This window comes from Felis catus, chromosome C1, assembly GCF_018350175.1.
Source record: "Felis catus isolate Fca126 chromosome C1, F.catus_Fca126_mat1.0, whole genome shotgun sequence".
In the NCBI taxonomy this organism is placed as follows: Eukaryota; Metazoa; Chordata; class Mammalia; order Carnivora; family Felidae; genus Felis; species Felis catus.
The window spans coordinates 159,384,425-159,401,145 of NC_058375.1; the positions used below are offsets into that span (position 1 = coordinate 159,384,425).

Here is a 16,721-nt window from a genome sequence, read left to right on the forward strand (position 1 = left end):
TCTGCTTTTGAGAGTCGTTTGATAAAGATTTCAAATAAAAATTAGAAAGAACTTCATTAGCTTCTTTAGACCTCATAATCACATTTTCTGTTTATTTAATGAAATCGAAATCTGTAGCCCGCTGAAAACAAAACGAAACTGAAGCTAGTAACCATTATTTTAAATAGGTGGTAGACAATATTTAACATTTTATAAGATGAGGATTAATTGTAACTGAAATAAATATTTCATCATATGATTTAATAAAGTGGGTACTAACTACGTTATTTAATAATGTACACCCTAATCTGAAAGAAATCACATGAAAGCTTTATCTGTAGCTTTTATCTAATGTGTCTTTTAAAACTCAGGAGTCCCAGAAATCCTGCCAGTCACACCGAAAAGAATCTATGCGATTAATTTACAGTGATCTGCTGTTCAAAATCCTTTCTAACTAATGACGTGGCCCTAAGGATGAATATTAGGAATAGCTAAAAAGATTTGCCAGTGTTTAAATACATTTAAAAAGCCACTTTTAGTGTTTATTGTTTTTCACCGATCTTTGCTCCCGTGGACTCTCCCCACAAGAATGCTCTGTGTTCCTGACAGCCTGGGAATGGAGGAATCCAAGTCTTTCCACAAAGACTGTCTCCATCACTCTCACAACCCTACTCTACAACGTCTCACAACTGAAAACATTTCAACATTTCAAGATACGCTATTTCCAACGCTGCTCCGCTTTAACTGAAATACACATAGAACAGAGAAAGATGGGAAATCTAAACTGTTGATGTTGTCTGGATCCATCACGAAAATGAATCGCCCTTTGGCTTAACCCCGGAGTATTTACACCACAGGGCCACCTCTGAGCTTTGAGATGGGTGAGAGCTATGCCTTTCTTTTGTAAAGTGAGAGGAAAAGCAGAAACAGGAAAGAGTCCATGCAGATGTTGAGGATCCTGTAGCTGATTTCCTTAAACTCTTTTCTTCTTGGAAAGCAACTGCAGTTTGAAGACCACTGGTGTAGGAGAGGGAGAGCAGATGGACTAAGGACATGTGGCAGGATGGTAGGGCAGCACTGAGGACCCCCTGGAGGTTAACCGTAATGAATTTAAAATGAAATTAGTCATGTGTTTTCCATTAGCTGCAGTCTGTTGGACTGATACAGGCATGAAGAAGGCAGAGAACTGGATTTAACTGGGGTTGTAGATTTAACCAAGCAAGTAGTCTTGAGAATCTAAAGATGTGATACAGTGACCAACAGGACAAAACAAACAAACAAACAAACAAACAAAACCAACCAGGAGGCCAGGAAGAAAGAAAGAAAGAAAGAAAGAAAGAAAGAAAGAAAGAAAGAAAGAAAGAAAGAGAAAAGTAATCACAGTGCACTACTAGATTCTGCAAGAATACATTTTTATATAGACTTTAGCTCCTGACACATCATACTCTCTAAGACCAACCAGTCTATATGATGTCACCTCTCCACCCCCATCCTCTTTGCTGTGGATTTAGACCTTTTTTATTCTTATTTTATCTTAGTAAGGGTCCTGAGGGAAAGAGGTAGGTGATAAACATATGATGTGCATAGTTTGTCATTTTGAAAAAAAGTTCTCAAATTACATTTTAATTTTTTTTAATTATATTTATTTTTGAGAGAGTGAGACAGTGAGCAGGGGAGGGGCAGAGGGAGAAGGAGACACAGAATCCAAAGCAGGCTCCAGGCTCTGAGCAAGCATTCAGCACAGAGCCCGACGTGGGTCTCAAACCCACGAACCGTGAGATCATGACCTGAGCCGAAGTCGGACACTTAACCGACTGAGCCACCCGGGTGCCCCTCAAATTACATTTTAAAAGATCACTCTGGCTCTTAGAGAATGGATTTGGTGGAGACAAGAATGAATGTACTAACCGCAGGGCAATGTTGCAGTAATCCAAGGGTGCCGGTAGCTTGGTCCAAAGTGGTAGATGGTGGAAATGGAAAGAAGGACATGGTGTGGAGAGTTGTTCAGGATGGAAAATTGACATGACTGGGTTATGGAATGGAAATGAGGAATAAAAAAGAGGAATTTGCCCAGGCTTCTTGCTAATGGCTATACTCACTACTAAGATAGGGAACACTGGGAGAGGGCATTTTTGGTAGAAGACTATTTCTGTAGTTTTAAAGCTACTGAGCTCGAAGTATCACTGATATATCCAAATGAAGATGTCAAAGAGGCACATGCTGTATGAGTTTCGAAGTGATGTCTGAGAAGGAGACATAAATTAGGGAGTTTGATGGTATATCAAAGGACAACAAGGTAAATGAATGGATAAAATCTGTTAGGAAGTGAACACAGAATAAGAAGGGACAGGGGTGGTAGGATACTATAAAAAATGGCCATATGCTCCTCTCATCCTGGTTTGCATGATTCATTGCAAAGTGATTTTGTCTCCCATTTACTTTGACCAATAGAATATAGTGAAAACAGTGTAGGAATCTGAGCCGAGCTATCAAGAGGCTTGCAGTTTCTGCTCTTGACTTTGAGACTACCACATAAGAAGCCCAGACTAGCCTTCTTGAGGATAACGGACAATGAGAGGGAGGTCCAGCCAAAAGCCATCACTAACCACCGTACATGTGAATAAGGTCATTTTGGATTATCCAGTCCCCAGTTTTACCATTAGATGACCATAGCTGCATGAGCACCCATAGGTAAGAGCAGCAGATGGGTTGAAGGTCATGATCACTTAGCCAAGCCAAACCCAACTTGCTGACCCACAGAATCATGAACAAATAAAATATTTGCTATGATTTTGGGGTTTTTCTGGATTTTTAATTTTTTTTAATGTTTATTTATTTTTGAGAGAGAGACACACACACATTGTGAGCTGGGGAGGGGCAGAGAAAGAAGGAGACACAGAATTTGAAGCAGGCTCCAGGCTCTGAGCTGTCAGCACACGGGGTTTGAACCCACGAACCACGAGATCATGACCTGAGCTGAAGTTGGATGCGTAACTGACTGAGTCAACCAGGCCCCCCATTTTTTTTGATATTTAAAAAAAATATTTTCTATTTTTAAGCCGCTAAGTTCTCAGATAGTTTGCTGTGCAGCAATTGACCACTGATGCAGGAGCCTAGTGGTGGAGAAATTCCAATATTTAAATATTGGACAAAGAAACAGAAGATGGTTTCCTGACCCCCCAAAAAAGTGAAAGAGAGAAGGGGAGAAAATCAGAAAGGTATAGTGTCACAGCAACAAGCAATAGACCCACAGAAATCAAGGAGTGTTTCATGAATGAGGGAATGCCAACAGTATCAAATATGGCTGAAAGTTCAAATCAGATGAGGTGAAAATGCCTGTTGGATTTAATGACATCAAGGTCGTGGAAACTCAGTGTGACATTTGGGGCAGAGGGAAAATTGGTAAGTTCAGTTTTAGACAGGTAGAGTTTGAGGTGCATAAGGGATGTCTCAGTACGTGGCTGGATGATATGTCCAGCACATAGTTACATGATCTGAGCTTGGAGCTCAGTGGAAGGTTTAGGGCTAGTCAGCATGTAGATGATACAGCCAGAAGCATAAACGACATCCACAGGGAGGCTGTGCAGTATGGCATGGGGAGGGGATCTTGGGGAACACTAAGATTGTAGAGGGTACACACAGGCAGAAACACCACAAAGAGAGGCCCATGAATTAGCAGAACTGGGAAGAAGAGGTGTGTGAAAGCTAAAAGAATAGTATTTCAAAAAGGGGTGAGAAGTAACTGTGTCCCATGCAGCAGAGAGCTCTAGTAAGACAAGACCCAGGAAGGCACCCCATTGACCCTGACACCATTTGCCAGAGCATTTTCAGCAGGGTGGTAAGGCCAGCATTTAGAGCAAAGACTGAACATTAGAATATGGGTATTGATATGTAAAGAGAATCCCAGCAGAGAGAAGGGAAAAAGAGAATACTTTAAATGTCAACTGTTTGGGGTTTTGATTTGGTTTTGTTTTGTTTTAGGCTGTTTGACTTGAGCTTGTTTCTTAATCAAGGGGGAAATGTAGTTTAAAGAACAACAACGACAATGGGAGCATCTAGGTGGTTCTGTCGGTTAAGCGACTGACTTGAGCTCAGGTTATGATCTCTTGGTTCATGAGTTCAAGCCCTGCATTGGACTCTGCACTGACAGAGTCAGTGGAATTCTCTTTTGGAGAATTCTCTTTTGGAATTCTCTTTTCCTCCCTCTCTCCCTGCCTCTCCCCCACTCACACACTCTCTCTCAGAATAAACTTTAAAAAAGAATAAAAACAACAATGAAAGGTTATACTCTAAAGGGATTTTTTCCCCCAACATTTGCTTTTCTAACTTTCATGAAAAATCTTATATGTATTTAGTTTTTACAATACCGCCCTTCATTTTAATATACAGTTGGTTAAAATTCCCACATTTGTTTTTTCCATTACAGTTTTTATATGAGCTGATTCCGGATTAAATCGCAGAGAGATAAGGGGCTCCTGGCTGATTTAGATGGTGGAGCATACAACTCTTGACCTCAGGGCTGTGAGTTCAAGCTCCACATTTGGCATGGATCCTATTTGAAAAAAAAAAAAAAAGTTGAGGTGGGGCAGGCGATTTTTCTCACTTGGAGTTATTTTCAAATCACAGAGGAAGTATCTAGTGATCCAAGAGTTCCCAAATGGCGCTAAGAAAAGAAGTGAAATTCCCTTGTCAAATACTTTGAGAAAAGCTGTACATTTAAAATCTCCCTCTGAGAGTCTGACAAACCACATTAGCATATTAAAGCCCCAAGGTGTCCTACATTAAGCAAAACAAACAAACAAGCAAACAAACAAAAAAAAACCTATCTAACAGTTTAACAAATTAATTTCCCCCAAGGAAATTCTTTTTATTCTGTATGTTATTAACATGGCAGAAGAATTTCTTCTTAGCACCTCTCCCCTTAGAACACCTTGCCAGAGCAAACTGATTCTACGTTCTGTGTATTTCTGTTAGATTTTACAATAGAGAAGTTCTTCTCCATCTTATCTCTATATTTAAGGAGTCATGTTACCTTGGGGACTTGGAAGAGTCCCTAGACTATCTACAGTGAAGAATCGTGGTGACACCACCAACTACCTTGGGGACCCCTTTATAACACCATGGGGGAGAGAATTAACAAAAGATAGGACAGAGGATAAAGATGGTTGAGGATAGGTCAGCAAGAGACAATGCCTTTAATTGACATTAACGAAATGTCCTGCTCTGTAAAAGGACTGGTAATTTATTAGAAATCTTTCTAGAAGGATATGATTGAGGACAGGATCAAAGTGCCTTTTTACATGTCTGGAGGAAGCAATCAACTAAACTACAATCACTTTAAATTAAGACATACAGTTGGAGATGGTAACATATTTTCAGGTTCTGATGAAATAATCATGACATAATCCTCACAGACATGGGTGATCTAATCATGGATTGAAAGGGAAAAATTGTCGAGAACAGATATGTCAGGGTGGCAGTGTGCAATCTCCAGCATCACTCAGAGCAGAGCAGAAAGCAATGGGATTCCAGTGTGAACCCTGATGAGGTCTAGCCTGACCGGCAACCAACCTTCCCCTGCCCATCTTTTAAAGTGGTTATTGGGGCACCTGGGCGGCTCAGTCAGTTAAGTGTCCAACTCTTGGTTTCTGCTCATGTCATGAGTTCGAGCTCTTTGCAGAGCCTGCTTGGGACTCTCTATCTTTCCTTCTCTCTCTGCCCCTCCTGCTCTCTTTCTCAAAATAAATAAACTTTAAAAAAAGTGATTAAGTACAACCAACTTTTTTTTAAATTGCTCTTTCATGTATATACATACTAGTATTTAAATTCATCCACACATCAAGAATCGGAAGACAATCATCATTTACATGAGGCCTAAAATAATGTTTTGGCTCCAGGCTCCCTCTGCTGTCTCTGCAATAACAGACAAACATTTTATGGCACTCTCCTGACTAGATTCCAGTATTTACAAAAGTCAAATAAACACAATTCTTGTGCAATAATAAAGGATATCCTCAGTATGATAACCAGGAAGCTCAATATTTGGAGAAAGCTGAACAAATTATAAACTAGTTAATGAAATATTACATAGATGGAACCAATGGCCATATGAAGGTCATTATTTGATCGTTTTTAATCCACAAATTGTCACTTCATGTGGTTCAACCTTATATATGAACATTTAATTGTCAGAGAACAGTAAGGGATGTGTATGTGTGTGTTTATGTGTGTGTGTATGTGTATGTGTGTTGGGAGTGGTTATTGCTTTTAATCCGTATTATGAAATGCCCTAAATACACTGGTTAATTTACGTGATGCTTCTTGACCAAAATTAACTACGGGATGTGTTGGGTCTAGTGTCTTATATTACAATACAGTACATTCTATAACTTGGGTTTAGAAGAAAGAAATCTCCCTTCAGGTTAAAAAGCGTGAAGATACAAAATGTTTCACACAGGAAAGTAAATGAAAGAAATGTAGAAAAGTCTTATGTTTACAAGAGGAAAGCTGGAAATAAAATAGTTAACAGGTTAACTGTGAAGGGAGGAAGTAGGGCAATTTGCATATACTTCAAACAATCTCACCCTATTGTGAAAACCTGCAAATCCTGGAAAGAATTAGAGGTAAAAGCCAAAGTCAATACACTTCAAATACCCTTGATGTTTCACACTCACTAAGGAGAAAGCATCTCCTGGGTAAGTTCACACTTTGCACAAAATAAATATTAATTCTGTTGTTGGTAATTTTCCAAAAAGTTAATATTTTACAGTTCAGAATTTTATTTCTTAAGTCTGCCTTTGAAGCTGGGAAAATGCTTTTTGAAGTTCTGTTTTCATCGTCCTAGGAATTTAGTCTAAGAATGAAAGATGCTATCAAAGATTTACTTACAAAGATGTTCATCAAAACCTTGTTTTCATAATTACTGCCCACTACTTTAGTTTTACGGTTGGATAGTGCCTAATATACAGTAAGCACTCAATAAATGTTCTTGAAAGAATTACAGGAGAAAAGTTGGAAATTTCCATATTGGAGACTGATTGACTAAATTATGAATAAATTGTGGTTTATACATGTTATATAACATTATATGGCCATTAACAATGTTTTGAAGACTTTTTAAAGACATTGGGGAAGTGTTAAGACATTGGAGAGAATGTTAAGCAAAAAGAGATGCTAACGATGTATACATTTAATACAAACTTTATAAATATATGCACATGGAAAGACTAGAAGGAAAAAAGAAGTTACTGACTGAAATGGTTTTTATTTTTTCTTTGTGTTTCTCTGTATGTTGCAAATTTTCTATCATGAACACGTATTACTTTTTCGTAATCAAAAAAACACCAAATGTTAAACATTTTTATGATGTTCTGCTAGCATTCAGATCTGTATTAAAAGTTTATCCATTAAAACCATGGAGTTTAATAAGAGATAGTTGTTATGGGGTAATTCAGTATCTGCATGAGTACTTGGCCCCTTCACTTTGTTAGAAGAAATCCTCACTACATAGATACTTTGGGTAATTTATTCAGTGACCTAAATTCAGGAGCCAGAACTAAATTGTGCTCTACTTTTGAGTATTACACCAATAATAACTTTTGCACAAAGGTTATAAAGGGAGGTGAATTACTTCTAAAGTTACTCAAAGATGAAATGTGATATTTTTTTCATCAGAGAGAAATAAGATAACTACCATTGGTTCAAACAGGCACTTTACCTAAATGATCTTTAATCATTTCACAGCTATCCTGGAAATAGGTACTTTTATTCATACATATAATATTATAGTAGAAGTAATAATAGCTAAGAGTTATCGATCAATTGTCATGTGCCAGACTGTATCAGGGACTTTTCTCTCATTTCATATTCTGAGCTACCAGGGCAAGTAGTGTTATTATCCCCATTTTGCACTTGAAGACCTTCAGGCCGAAGGTGGAAGCCAGAGCTGTCTAACCACTCCCCCACGTGGAGAAAATTTAACGACCAAGGTCATTAAACCATTTTTGCCCCTTCTTTCGGGAAGAATACATATTGAAAACACTGAATTCTACAAATGGACTTGAGCTCTTCTGTTGAGGGAAAGAGGGGTAGGAAGAGGAAGTCTAATTAGTTAAATTTGAGGTTTCCTTACATTTCTTTGGAGTGGGATAATGGAAATAGCCAATCAGATGTTACTTTTTTATCAATACTAAACAAATTCATCAAAACTAATGTTTCAAAGGCATTGAACAATAAAATGAATTTCCCTTTGTCTTGACTGAATGAAAAGTCTCCAAATTTAAGACATCAGCTATGTAACGGTGTTCCTATAATAGTGGAGATAGTGGTTTTCTATGTCCGGATCAAACTGGGTATGCATTTTTCTGGGACTCATTGAGTTTTTTATTAAAAAAAAACAAGCAAAAAACTTACATTCTGACTTTTTTCCTTTGCCTCCTCCCCTCCATCTAGGAATCCAAGGATATTGAATGTGGACAGATGATTAGGATAACTTAAAGATAACCAAATCTCTATATATTCTTGGTTCCTGAAATGGTCCATTCAACTGGTTCTATTATGATATTGATGATAAAATTTACCGCTTTTAAAGCATCTTCTACATGTCAGAGTAGTATATACTTTGTTATTTGAAGCACAGTATCATCTACCAAAGTACACATTCCCAAGAAGGCACCTAACCCCAGAAGTTAAATAGGGATTATACTCCATATATTGTGGCTACTTAGTGAAATTCGAATCCAGATTTGATTCCAAAAAAAACCCGGTCATCCTTCAAAACCTGTCGCATAGCAACAAATCGATCCTAGAGACTTCCCGATCCCAAATGGAGAAAAGCAACCAATTCCTTCCTGGAAGCCAAGCTTGAGGCACAATTAGAATTTTCTAATAGAAATGCTCCCCCACCCCCTTTTGTGACCGAAGCAGTTATTTAAGCCGTAAAACCTCCCATTGGCCAAGCTCAATTTCACATCCCAGGACGTGGCCTCCGCTGGTGTGAAAAGAGGGTCTCTGTTCTAATCACTCGAATCTGATTTCTGGGGAATCAAGACCCCCAGGAAACTCATTTTCTTGGGCGACCTCAGGTTGGAGACCAAATCCTGCAGGCGACATTTGTTCATCCACATCTGAAGATAACCCTTTCTCCCAACTCAAGACTTCTTTTATCCCCACCCCCACTTTTCCCTCTCCCCGCCAAGAATAGGTTCAGTTATGGACAACGACATTCCAATCTCGCTCCTTTCTTCACTTCTCAAAGTAACGAGTGCACGTCCGGACGTGTGTTCGAGATTGCATGCATCTTATTCGCAGCGCGACGCAACCGCTGGGCTCTCCATAACCCGGGTTTCTCGCCCCGCCTCCTTTGTGATTCCCAGAGCCTGCTCCGCCCACGTCCCGCCCCCGCCCTGCCCCTCAGCCCCGCCCTATGTTCCCTCTGCCCCTCTACCCGGTCCTGGACTGGCTCAGCTTCCTCAGCCTAGCCTCGCAGGCCTGGCGGGGTCCCGTCCTGTCCCACCTTCCCCGGCCCGCTCCCTCCACAGCTCCCCGGGTGCGGCCCGCCTCCTTCCTGGCCCTCAGTGGCTCCCCCACCTCGTCCCGCCCTCGCCCCTCTCCTTCCGCTTCCCTGAGCCGCAACCAGGGCTCCGGCCGCGCGGGGTCTCGTCTCCATGGCGACGCCGTGTGTACAGCTCCCAGCTCAGAACACCGAGCGAACCCCGAGCTGGGCTGGCCTTCTGTATCCGCCCCGAGGAAGGGCGGTGTGAAGGAACCACGGGCAGGTAAGAGGCACCACGAGTGCCCTCTTCCCACCCTCGCGTGCAGCTCGACCAGCCCTGGCCTCCCGCTCCCCCAGGCGCCGCGCCTGAACACGTCAACTTCTCTGCCCCCTCCAGGTTCGGGCTCTGGGGTTCCACGGCTGCCGAGGTGGCGCTCGAAAAGGTAGGATCCGCGGGGCTGGTGGGGCACCTCGCACTTGGCTTCCTCCTTTGTCTGTAGTCCGGCACTCAGGAAGAGATATAGTATTTGTGTCTACATGGGTGTGAATGATAACTGGGCAGTTCTAACAGGCGGTCTACACCACCATTCTCTGACCTGCCCATTCGCGTGCACCAACTGCTCCCCTCCCCTCCAAAAAAACCATGCAAATGGCCTTGTTGCATCGCAGAACTTCCAGCTACTCCGTTTGATCCTCGCGCCTCTCACCCCCTTTAAAAAACAAAACAAAACAAAAAACACCTTTTTTTCTTTTACTTGTTTTTTTCTTTTTACTTTTTATTTGGGAAACAGCTTAATGGCCAGTAGGAGCCAGCATTCACTGACTGTACTTAAGAGTCATTACTAGACACAACTTGCCCGGCCATAAAAAATTCTTCTGGAACTTGGACAAATTGTTGAACCTCCCTAGACCTTGTTTTCATTTTATGTAAAATGAGGGGCTTGGACAGTGAATCACTTCTAAGGTCCAGTCTTCAGCCTTCTATGAGGTAATGAAATGACTTGAGATTTCCAAAATCAAGATGCGTGGCCTTTGATTATGAAAACTACTCTGCACTGTGCCCCAATGGCACTTAAATTAGCACGTGGAATAATTATAAATTTGTTGTTTGACTTCCCAGAGGGCATAGGTGAATTGCACCAATTTGTTCTTATCCCCAAGAGACTCCTGGAAGTTGTTTTTTGTTTTGTTTTGTTTTGTTTTGTTTTTTAAATAAATCTGAAAAAGACACTGGAAGTGTCTTTTGTTTCATTCTCTTAAAACCAAATCCAGTGATCCCCAAATCCACCTTAATTTTTTTTTTACTCTCAAGAAAACAAAGATTTTTACAGAGGTGAATTCCAACACCTTTGTAGGGATTCCACTGCACTACAGAATTCCAGAGCTTCCTACCCTCTCCCCTCACCACCACCATTTGAGCTAAATGTTCAATGTTTTCTCCTCCTTCTTTGCTCAATCCAGTCTCAAATTGAAAGCGCTTAGAACTGGCTTTCTTCGAATTTACCTTCAGCACTGTCATTGCTAGGTGGTAGGTACTAATAATGGTAATAGGAGGAGGAAGAGTTGTAGTAGTTATAATTACAGTAGGAGATAGGTGCTATTACTTATTATAAGCTATTTATATTAATCCTTATATAACACTATGAGACAGGTAGTATTTAGTCCTCATTTTACAGTTGAGGGAAGTGAATCCTAGAGAGGCTAAGAAACTGGCTCAGGTTCACACAATTTGCTGAGATTTGAGCATAAGCAATCCGACTCCAGAGTCTGGGCTCTGAGCTCTACATTATGCTGTAAAGGAAAGATACAAAATATGTACGTAGTCACTTTTAAATATGAATGTAAATGATAGATGATCATTAAAACCATTTTTATATACATTTGAAGCTATGCAATGAAGATTGTCCTTGAATCCCATTGTGTCCATACTAGTCTCCTCTAGGATGGAGGATGGTGCTTAATCAGCTGTCTCCATCACAGTAGCAGGGCCTGAGCATGTGGCTATCTATTTCTTAATTTATCCTTTGCATATTAGAATTCTAGGTGGCTTATAAAAACAAATAGCCCAAAAGGAAAAGATAATTGCACAAATGGAATGGAGGAAAGTGTGTGTGTGTGTGTATGTGTCTTCCAGGATTACAAGACAAACCTAAAATGAGAATTTTGTGAAATGTGAATTTTGAATGCTGATAACTCATTTTGTAAAAGGTTTTTTGAAACCTACAGAACCCAAATAAAACCTTTTTGGCCCACCCTATCGGCTGCTGGTTAGTGAACACTTACCTGGAGGAGTAAGGGAATGAGATGTTTTAAGTTTTGTTTTTTGTTGTTTTTTTTTTTTAGCACTAAGTCTATAACCTGGTGTACATATCTTAAATTGAACCAATCACATTTCAGGTGTTCAACAGCCACATATGTCTAGTGGCTACCATATTGGATCGCAAAGCTCTACTTTAATACTTTCTTTTCCTTTGCTTTGTTCCTTCCTATTCAACAAATATTCTTTGGGCGCCAGTTTATGAGGTGCTTGAGTTTTTCAGTTCCATTTCAGCTAGTCCAAAAAACTAGCTGAACCAGCTGAGCCTTTGACTGGAGTTTTTATTGAGAGAGTCCGTTTTTCCATAAATGCTACAATCATATCATATAAAACTCGTGTGTTGTACCATGTGTAGAAAATCTGTATTCATGAGAGACAGGGAGCTCACCTGCAGGGAGAAGCTGAAATGAACAAGGGAAAACCCCCCATGCCCCTCCTTGAACATAGCTGTATCCACAATTCCTACTTCCACACAGCTTGGATATTTAACTCAACTCTTGGATTCTGTGAGCCAACACTTTTCTTCTTTTGCCTAAGCTAACTTGAACATGGTTTCTGTAACTTGCAACCAAGAGTCCAGACCAATACAGCTAAAAAGCCAAGAACTAAGCCCTTTCTTTTAGAAATGAGCCCATGATGACCCCACCCTGACCCCTAAAGTACATTTTCATTTACAAAATAAATAGTTTCGAACATACCTAATCACATAATTATGTCTTTATAAATCACTTTGTCATGTACATTTTATATATTTACTTAACTGGGTACATTTATCTTTTGATTAGCCATCTTTTGACCACCCATCTTTCTATATTAGTCATTCAGTATTTTTTCTTTCTTTTTAAAAAAATTTTTTAATTTTTTTTTTTTTTTTGAGAGAGAGAGAGAGACAGAGTGTGAGTGGGGGAGAGGTGGAGAGAGAGGGAGATACAGAATCCAAAGTAGGCTCCAGGCTCTGAGCTGTCAGCACAGAACCCTCTGCGGGGCTTGAACTCACGAACAGTGAGATCATGATCTGAGCTGAAGTTAGACACTTAACTGACTGAGCCACCCAGGCACCCCCCACCTGCCTCTTAAATGTTGGTATTTCCCAGGATTCTATCCTTGGCCTAGTCTTATTCTACATGGGCCACACCATCCATTCCCACTTTTTCACAGCTATCCCATACATCATCTTTTCTCTTAAATTCTAACTCTCTTTAACAGAATGGAACGCCACTTGATTTTAGATGACTTATAGACATCTCCAACTCAGAATTTTCCCCAAATAAACTCATTATCCCCACTCCCTCTCCCCAGAACGTTTCTCCTCAGGTACCCACATCCTAGTTATCCATACTAGAATCATCAATTTCTTTTCTTCTCCCTCACTTCTATGCCTAGTGACCCTCAGTTTTACCTCTCTTTTGGCTTTGTACATCCTCTTTTTGTCCTCTGAACTAGGATTTGGCAAATTTCTTCTGTAAAGGGCCAGATAATATGTATTGTAGGCTTTGTGGGCCATACAGTCTTCGTTGAAACCATTCAACCTTGCCAATATATCCTGAAAGCTGCCATTGACATTGTACAAACAAGCATGTCTGTTCCAATAAAATTTCATTTATAAAAGTAGGCAATGAGTCATATTTGGCCCAAGGGCTGTAGTTTGCCAGCCCCTTCTCTAAATGATTTCAGTAGCCTTTTAAATGGTTTCCCCCACCTCCTTCTCTCTCAAGTTTACCCTCCACAGAATTTCTTTTCTAAGATAGTTCTAGTCATATGATGATGCTTCAAAGCTTTTGTTTGCTTTCCATTGCCTACTGATTAAAACCCAAAATCCTTAGTACATGGTAATTAATGACTTTTAAAGTTTGCTCCCACATATATATCCAACTTCATCTGTTTCCATTTTCTAAGACACTGCTTGACTATTCTTCCCCTTCTGTTTACTGCCTACTTGACTAACGAAATGTCGCATTCATTGTGAAGCCTGACTCTCGCTTCCCGTAGCAGGTAGTACAATACCATATTCTAGGGATGCTGGTAGAAATCATGATACCTGGGGGAATCTAGCAAACCTGGAGGACATTCCTCAGAACTGGATTCTGGAACTGGAAAGTTGTTCGGGTACAGTTCTGTTGACTAGACTCTCTCTTCTTTGTCTTTCCAATTCTGTCTCCATTGCCTGCTGACTCTCCTTGGGTAACTTCCCATCTGTGAGCTCAAAAGAAGGGATTTGATTGATCCTGTTTGGGCAATATGGAAAATTACCTTAGCGGGAAGCATTTAATTCAGTACTTTGAATCTTGGTCTGTCCTATATATAGAAAACTTAGTACTTGTTTCCCCTATACAATTCTGAGCTTCTCTTAGCTTCTCTTGTATTCCCAGAGCTTATCACAGACATGTTTGTGCTAAGACACATAGTAGGCATTCAGCAAATATTTATTATAAATAGACATTGAATATTGGGACATGAAATAGACATGGAAATTGGGAACTGTCATAACTGTGTTGTTCTCTTTACCACTGGGACTATTGAAAGACATCAGAAGAGTCTGCCCATGTTCCAAAAGCCAGAGGGTATACTTGGTAAAGACTCAAAGGCTAATTAACTGAATGTTGTGATGTTAACATTAACCATATGCAATAGAAATGAATATATAAAGTGTGCATGTATATACCATTCTTTCCGGATATTATGACCTCAATTTGACTAGGGACCACTGGGTGGAGAAGAGAATTGAAGTGGCACAAGGGTCACATACAGCTTACATGCCTGTAAGAGGTGGATAAACAGGTAAAAATGGTGTAAATTTTTTGAATTGCTTTTTAAAAAATAGATATACGTTTGTTTTGTTCAAAGTTCAAGAGATACAAATGGGCATAAAGTAAAAATCTTCCTCCCACCCCAGTCCTGCAACCATCTCTCTTTCCTCCTCAGAGTCAGCCATATTGTGTTTCTTTTCTGAAAGCATTTCCTTTCAGAGATACCTTTTGCATACCAATTATTATTTGAAAAATACATATTATTTCTACAATGGCTGGACTTCTTTCAGCTCAGTTTAAGCCACTGCTTTAACTCTACCTGTGTTCTCAATGACTCTTTTTCCCTGGAGTCAGTGATCTTTCTAAGCAAGTATCATTACTTTGAGGCTTTGGTGATTTTTTTAAAATTAATTAATTAAAAGTCCTCAGAGCTAGTCTGCTTGTCTCAATCACAGTAAAACCTTCTCTCTTTGTTTCCTTAAGCAATCTTAACCAGCCCCATAGGACATCTTTGCAGTTTTTCCTTTAGATAAAACATCAAGTTGTTTGTACAGCATCCCTCCTATGTGCCAGGTGCTATGCTAAACACTTTACCAAATAATCCTATTAAATCTATACAATGGTCCAATGAAGTTGGCACCACTGTGATTCCTATTTTACAGATGGAGGAACCGAGGCCTAAAGAAATTAAGTAACCTACTGAAAGCTTACATGAGAAGTGGTAGAACTGGGCTGTGAATCCAGTCTCTTTCACTAAAGAACCCCAACTCTTGACTATTACTCTGTACTGCCCTCCACCCCATAGAGTTCAATTTTATGAAAGGAAATTAAATGGACATTTCCTACATAATGATAAATCCAGACCTAGCAGAGCCTGGGTTTCCATCAAGGGCTGGGATCTGCGCATCCTAAGTTTTTCTTTTACCAGGTGAAAAGGGGAGAATTGTATGCACTGATGTTTCATTCAGGTAAAGAGTAGAATGTAGCAATCTGGAGAGAAAGGCTGTAAATGTAAAGAAGATGTCTATCCAGATATATGGGTTTCCACAGGATTGTGGAAATCAATAGAAAGTACTTCTCTGGACAGAACATGTTGGATTTCTTTTGCGAAGGCCTTACTTGGTTCCTTATTGCATTGTTTCAGCTTTTGAACTCTATTGCCCTAGAGAAGTAGGGCATTTATGCTAGAGTTTGGTCTTCTACAACTCTTTTTCCCAAAAAGATGCCTTGCTTTTCTGATAGACTTTAGCTGTCTTTAAGTTTCTCAGAGGGATAATCAGGTGGATAATATATATACAATGTGTGACTTGATCAGAATTCCCCAGAAAACAAAGCCTGAGGCAAAAGTTTATGTACTAATGCTTTATTCCAGAGTGCAAATCAGCACAGAGTGAAAAGTATTTTGAGGCGGACAGATTTATAAAGAGAAAAACTCAATATAAAATAGCAGTTCTCTTTTGTTGTCCACAGTTTTGGCCCTGAATTTTGTATTCCAGAAATCCTTAGTGGATACTACTACTACTACCAATTTTTTCAAGTCTTGCTTGGGATGTAGGGACAACAAGTGTTGGGGAAGGAAAGGGCAAGTGAATTGTTATTTATGAAAAATTTAAGTGTGCCCTCTCTCATACTTAAAGCAAAAACAAAAACCCTTAAAAGTTGGTTTTTCTCTTTACAGTCAAAATTAAATTTATTCAAATATGTAAAGGGCTAAGTTATAGGAAAATTTATTTAGGGTAACCTAAGAAAGCTAAACATTAACAGAGAAAACCTAAGTACTAATAAATACATAGGGGAACTTAAAAGGTAAGAATTGTATTTTAAAATGTATCTTTTTGGATAAAATCAAAGGTTAATTTCTAAATGTATTTGTTGAAATAATATTTTATTTAAAATACTCTTATCTTCAAATACCGTGGAAAAATTTCTTATTCTGGCTTAAATACACTCTATGAAGGCGTTTTTCATAACACAGATGAATTGGAATGTGGCAGATAGTTTGGTTTATATATTGTTTTATTTTGTTAAAGTAGGGGAGAAAAGTGGTGTTGTAAACATGAGCCAAGCTGAATTTATGATTTTTAGGGTCAGCTCAGTAGGAAAAGGGAGTCCTTAACCTGCTCTTGATTGTATTTGGATCTGGATCTAGAGTCCAAGTTATGTAAAACCAAAACAGTAACAGAAT

At 39.5% G+C, this 16,721-nt stretch overlaps 1 protein-coding gene and 1 long non-coding RNA gene across 5 annotated transcripts in view; one reads left to right on the forward strand and one right to left on the reverse strand.

The window, feature by feature from the left end:
• The window catches only part of LOC109502724, a 28,964-nt gene extending 20,068 nt beyond the window's left edge, over positions 1–8,896 (reverse strand). The window contains exon 1 of the long non-coding RNA XR_006583271.1: positions 8,559–8,896. This is a non-coding gene — a long non-coding RNA (uncharacterized LOC109502724). The remainder of the gene's footprint in view (positions 1–8,558) is intronic.
• Positions 8,897–8,922: 26 nt separating this feature from the next.
• Positions 8,923–16,721, forward strand: part of ERICH2 (glutamate rich 2) — a 37,442-nt gene continuing 29,643 nt past the window's right edge. The window contains exons 1-3 of one of the 4 annotated variants that reach the window (XM_023259448.2): positions 8,923–9,062; positions 9,182–9,755; positions 9,870–9,915. In XM_023259448.2, coding sequence (XP_023115216.2) covers positions 9,190–9,755; positions 9,870–9,915 — 612 coding nt within the window. In that variant the 5' untranslated portion in view covers positions 8,923–9,062; positions 9,182–9,189. Of the gene's footprint in view, positions 9,756–9,869; positions 9,916–16,721 lie in introns of all 4 variants that reach the window. The other 3 variants (XR_006583270.1, XM_019838242.3, XM_045033936.1) reach the window with 3 other exon arrangements.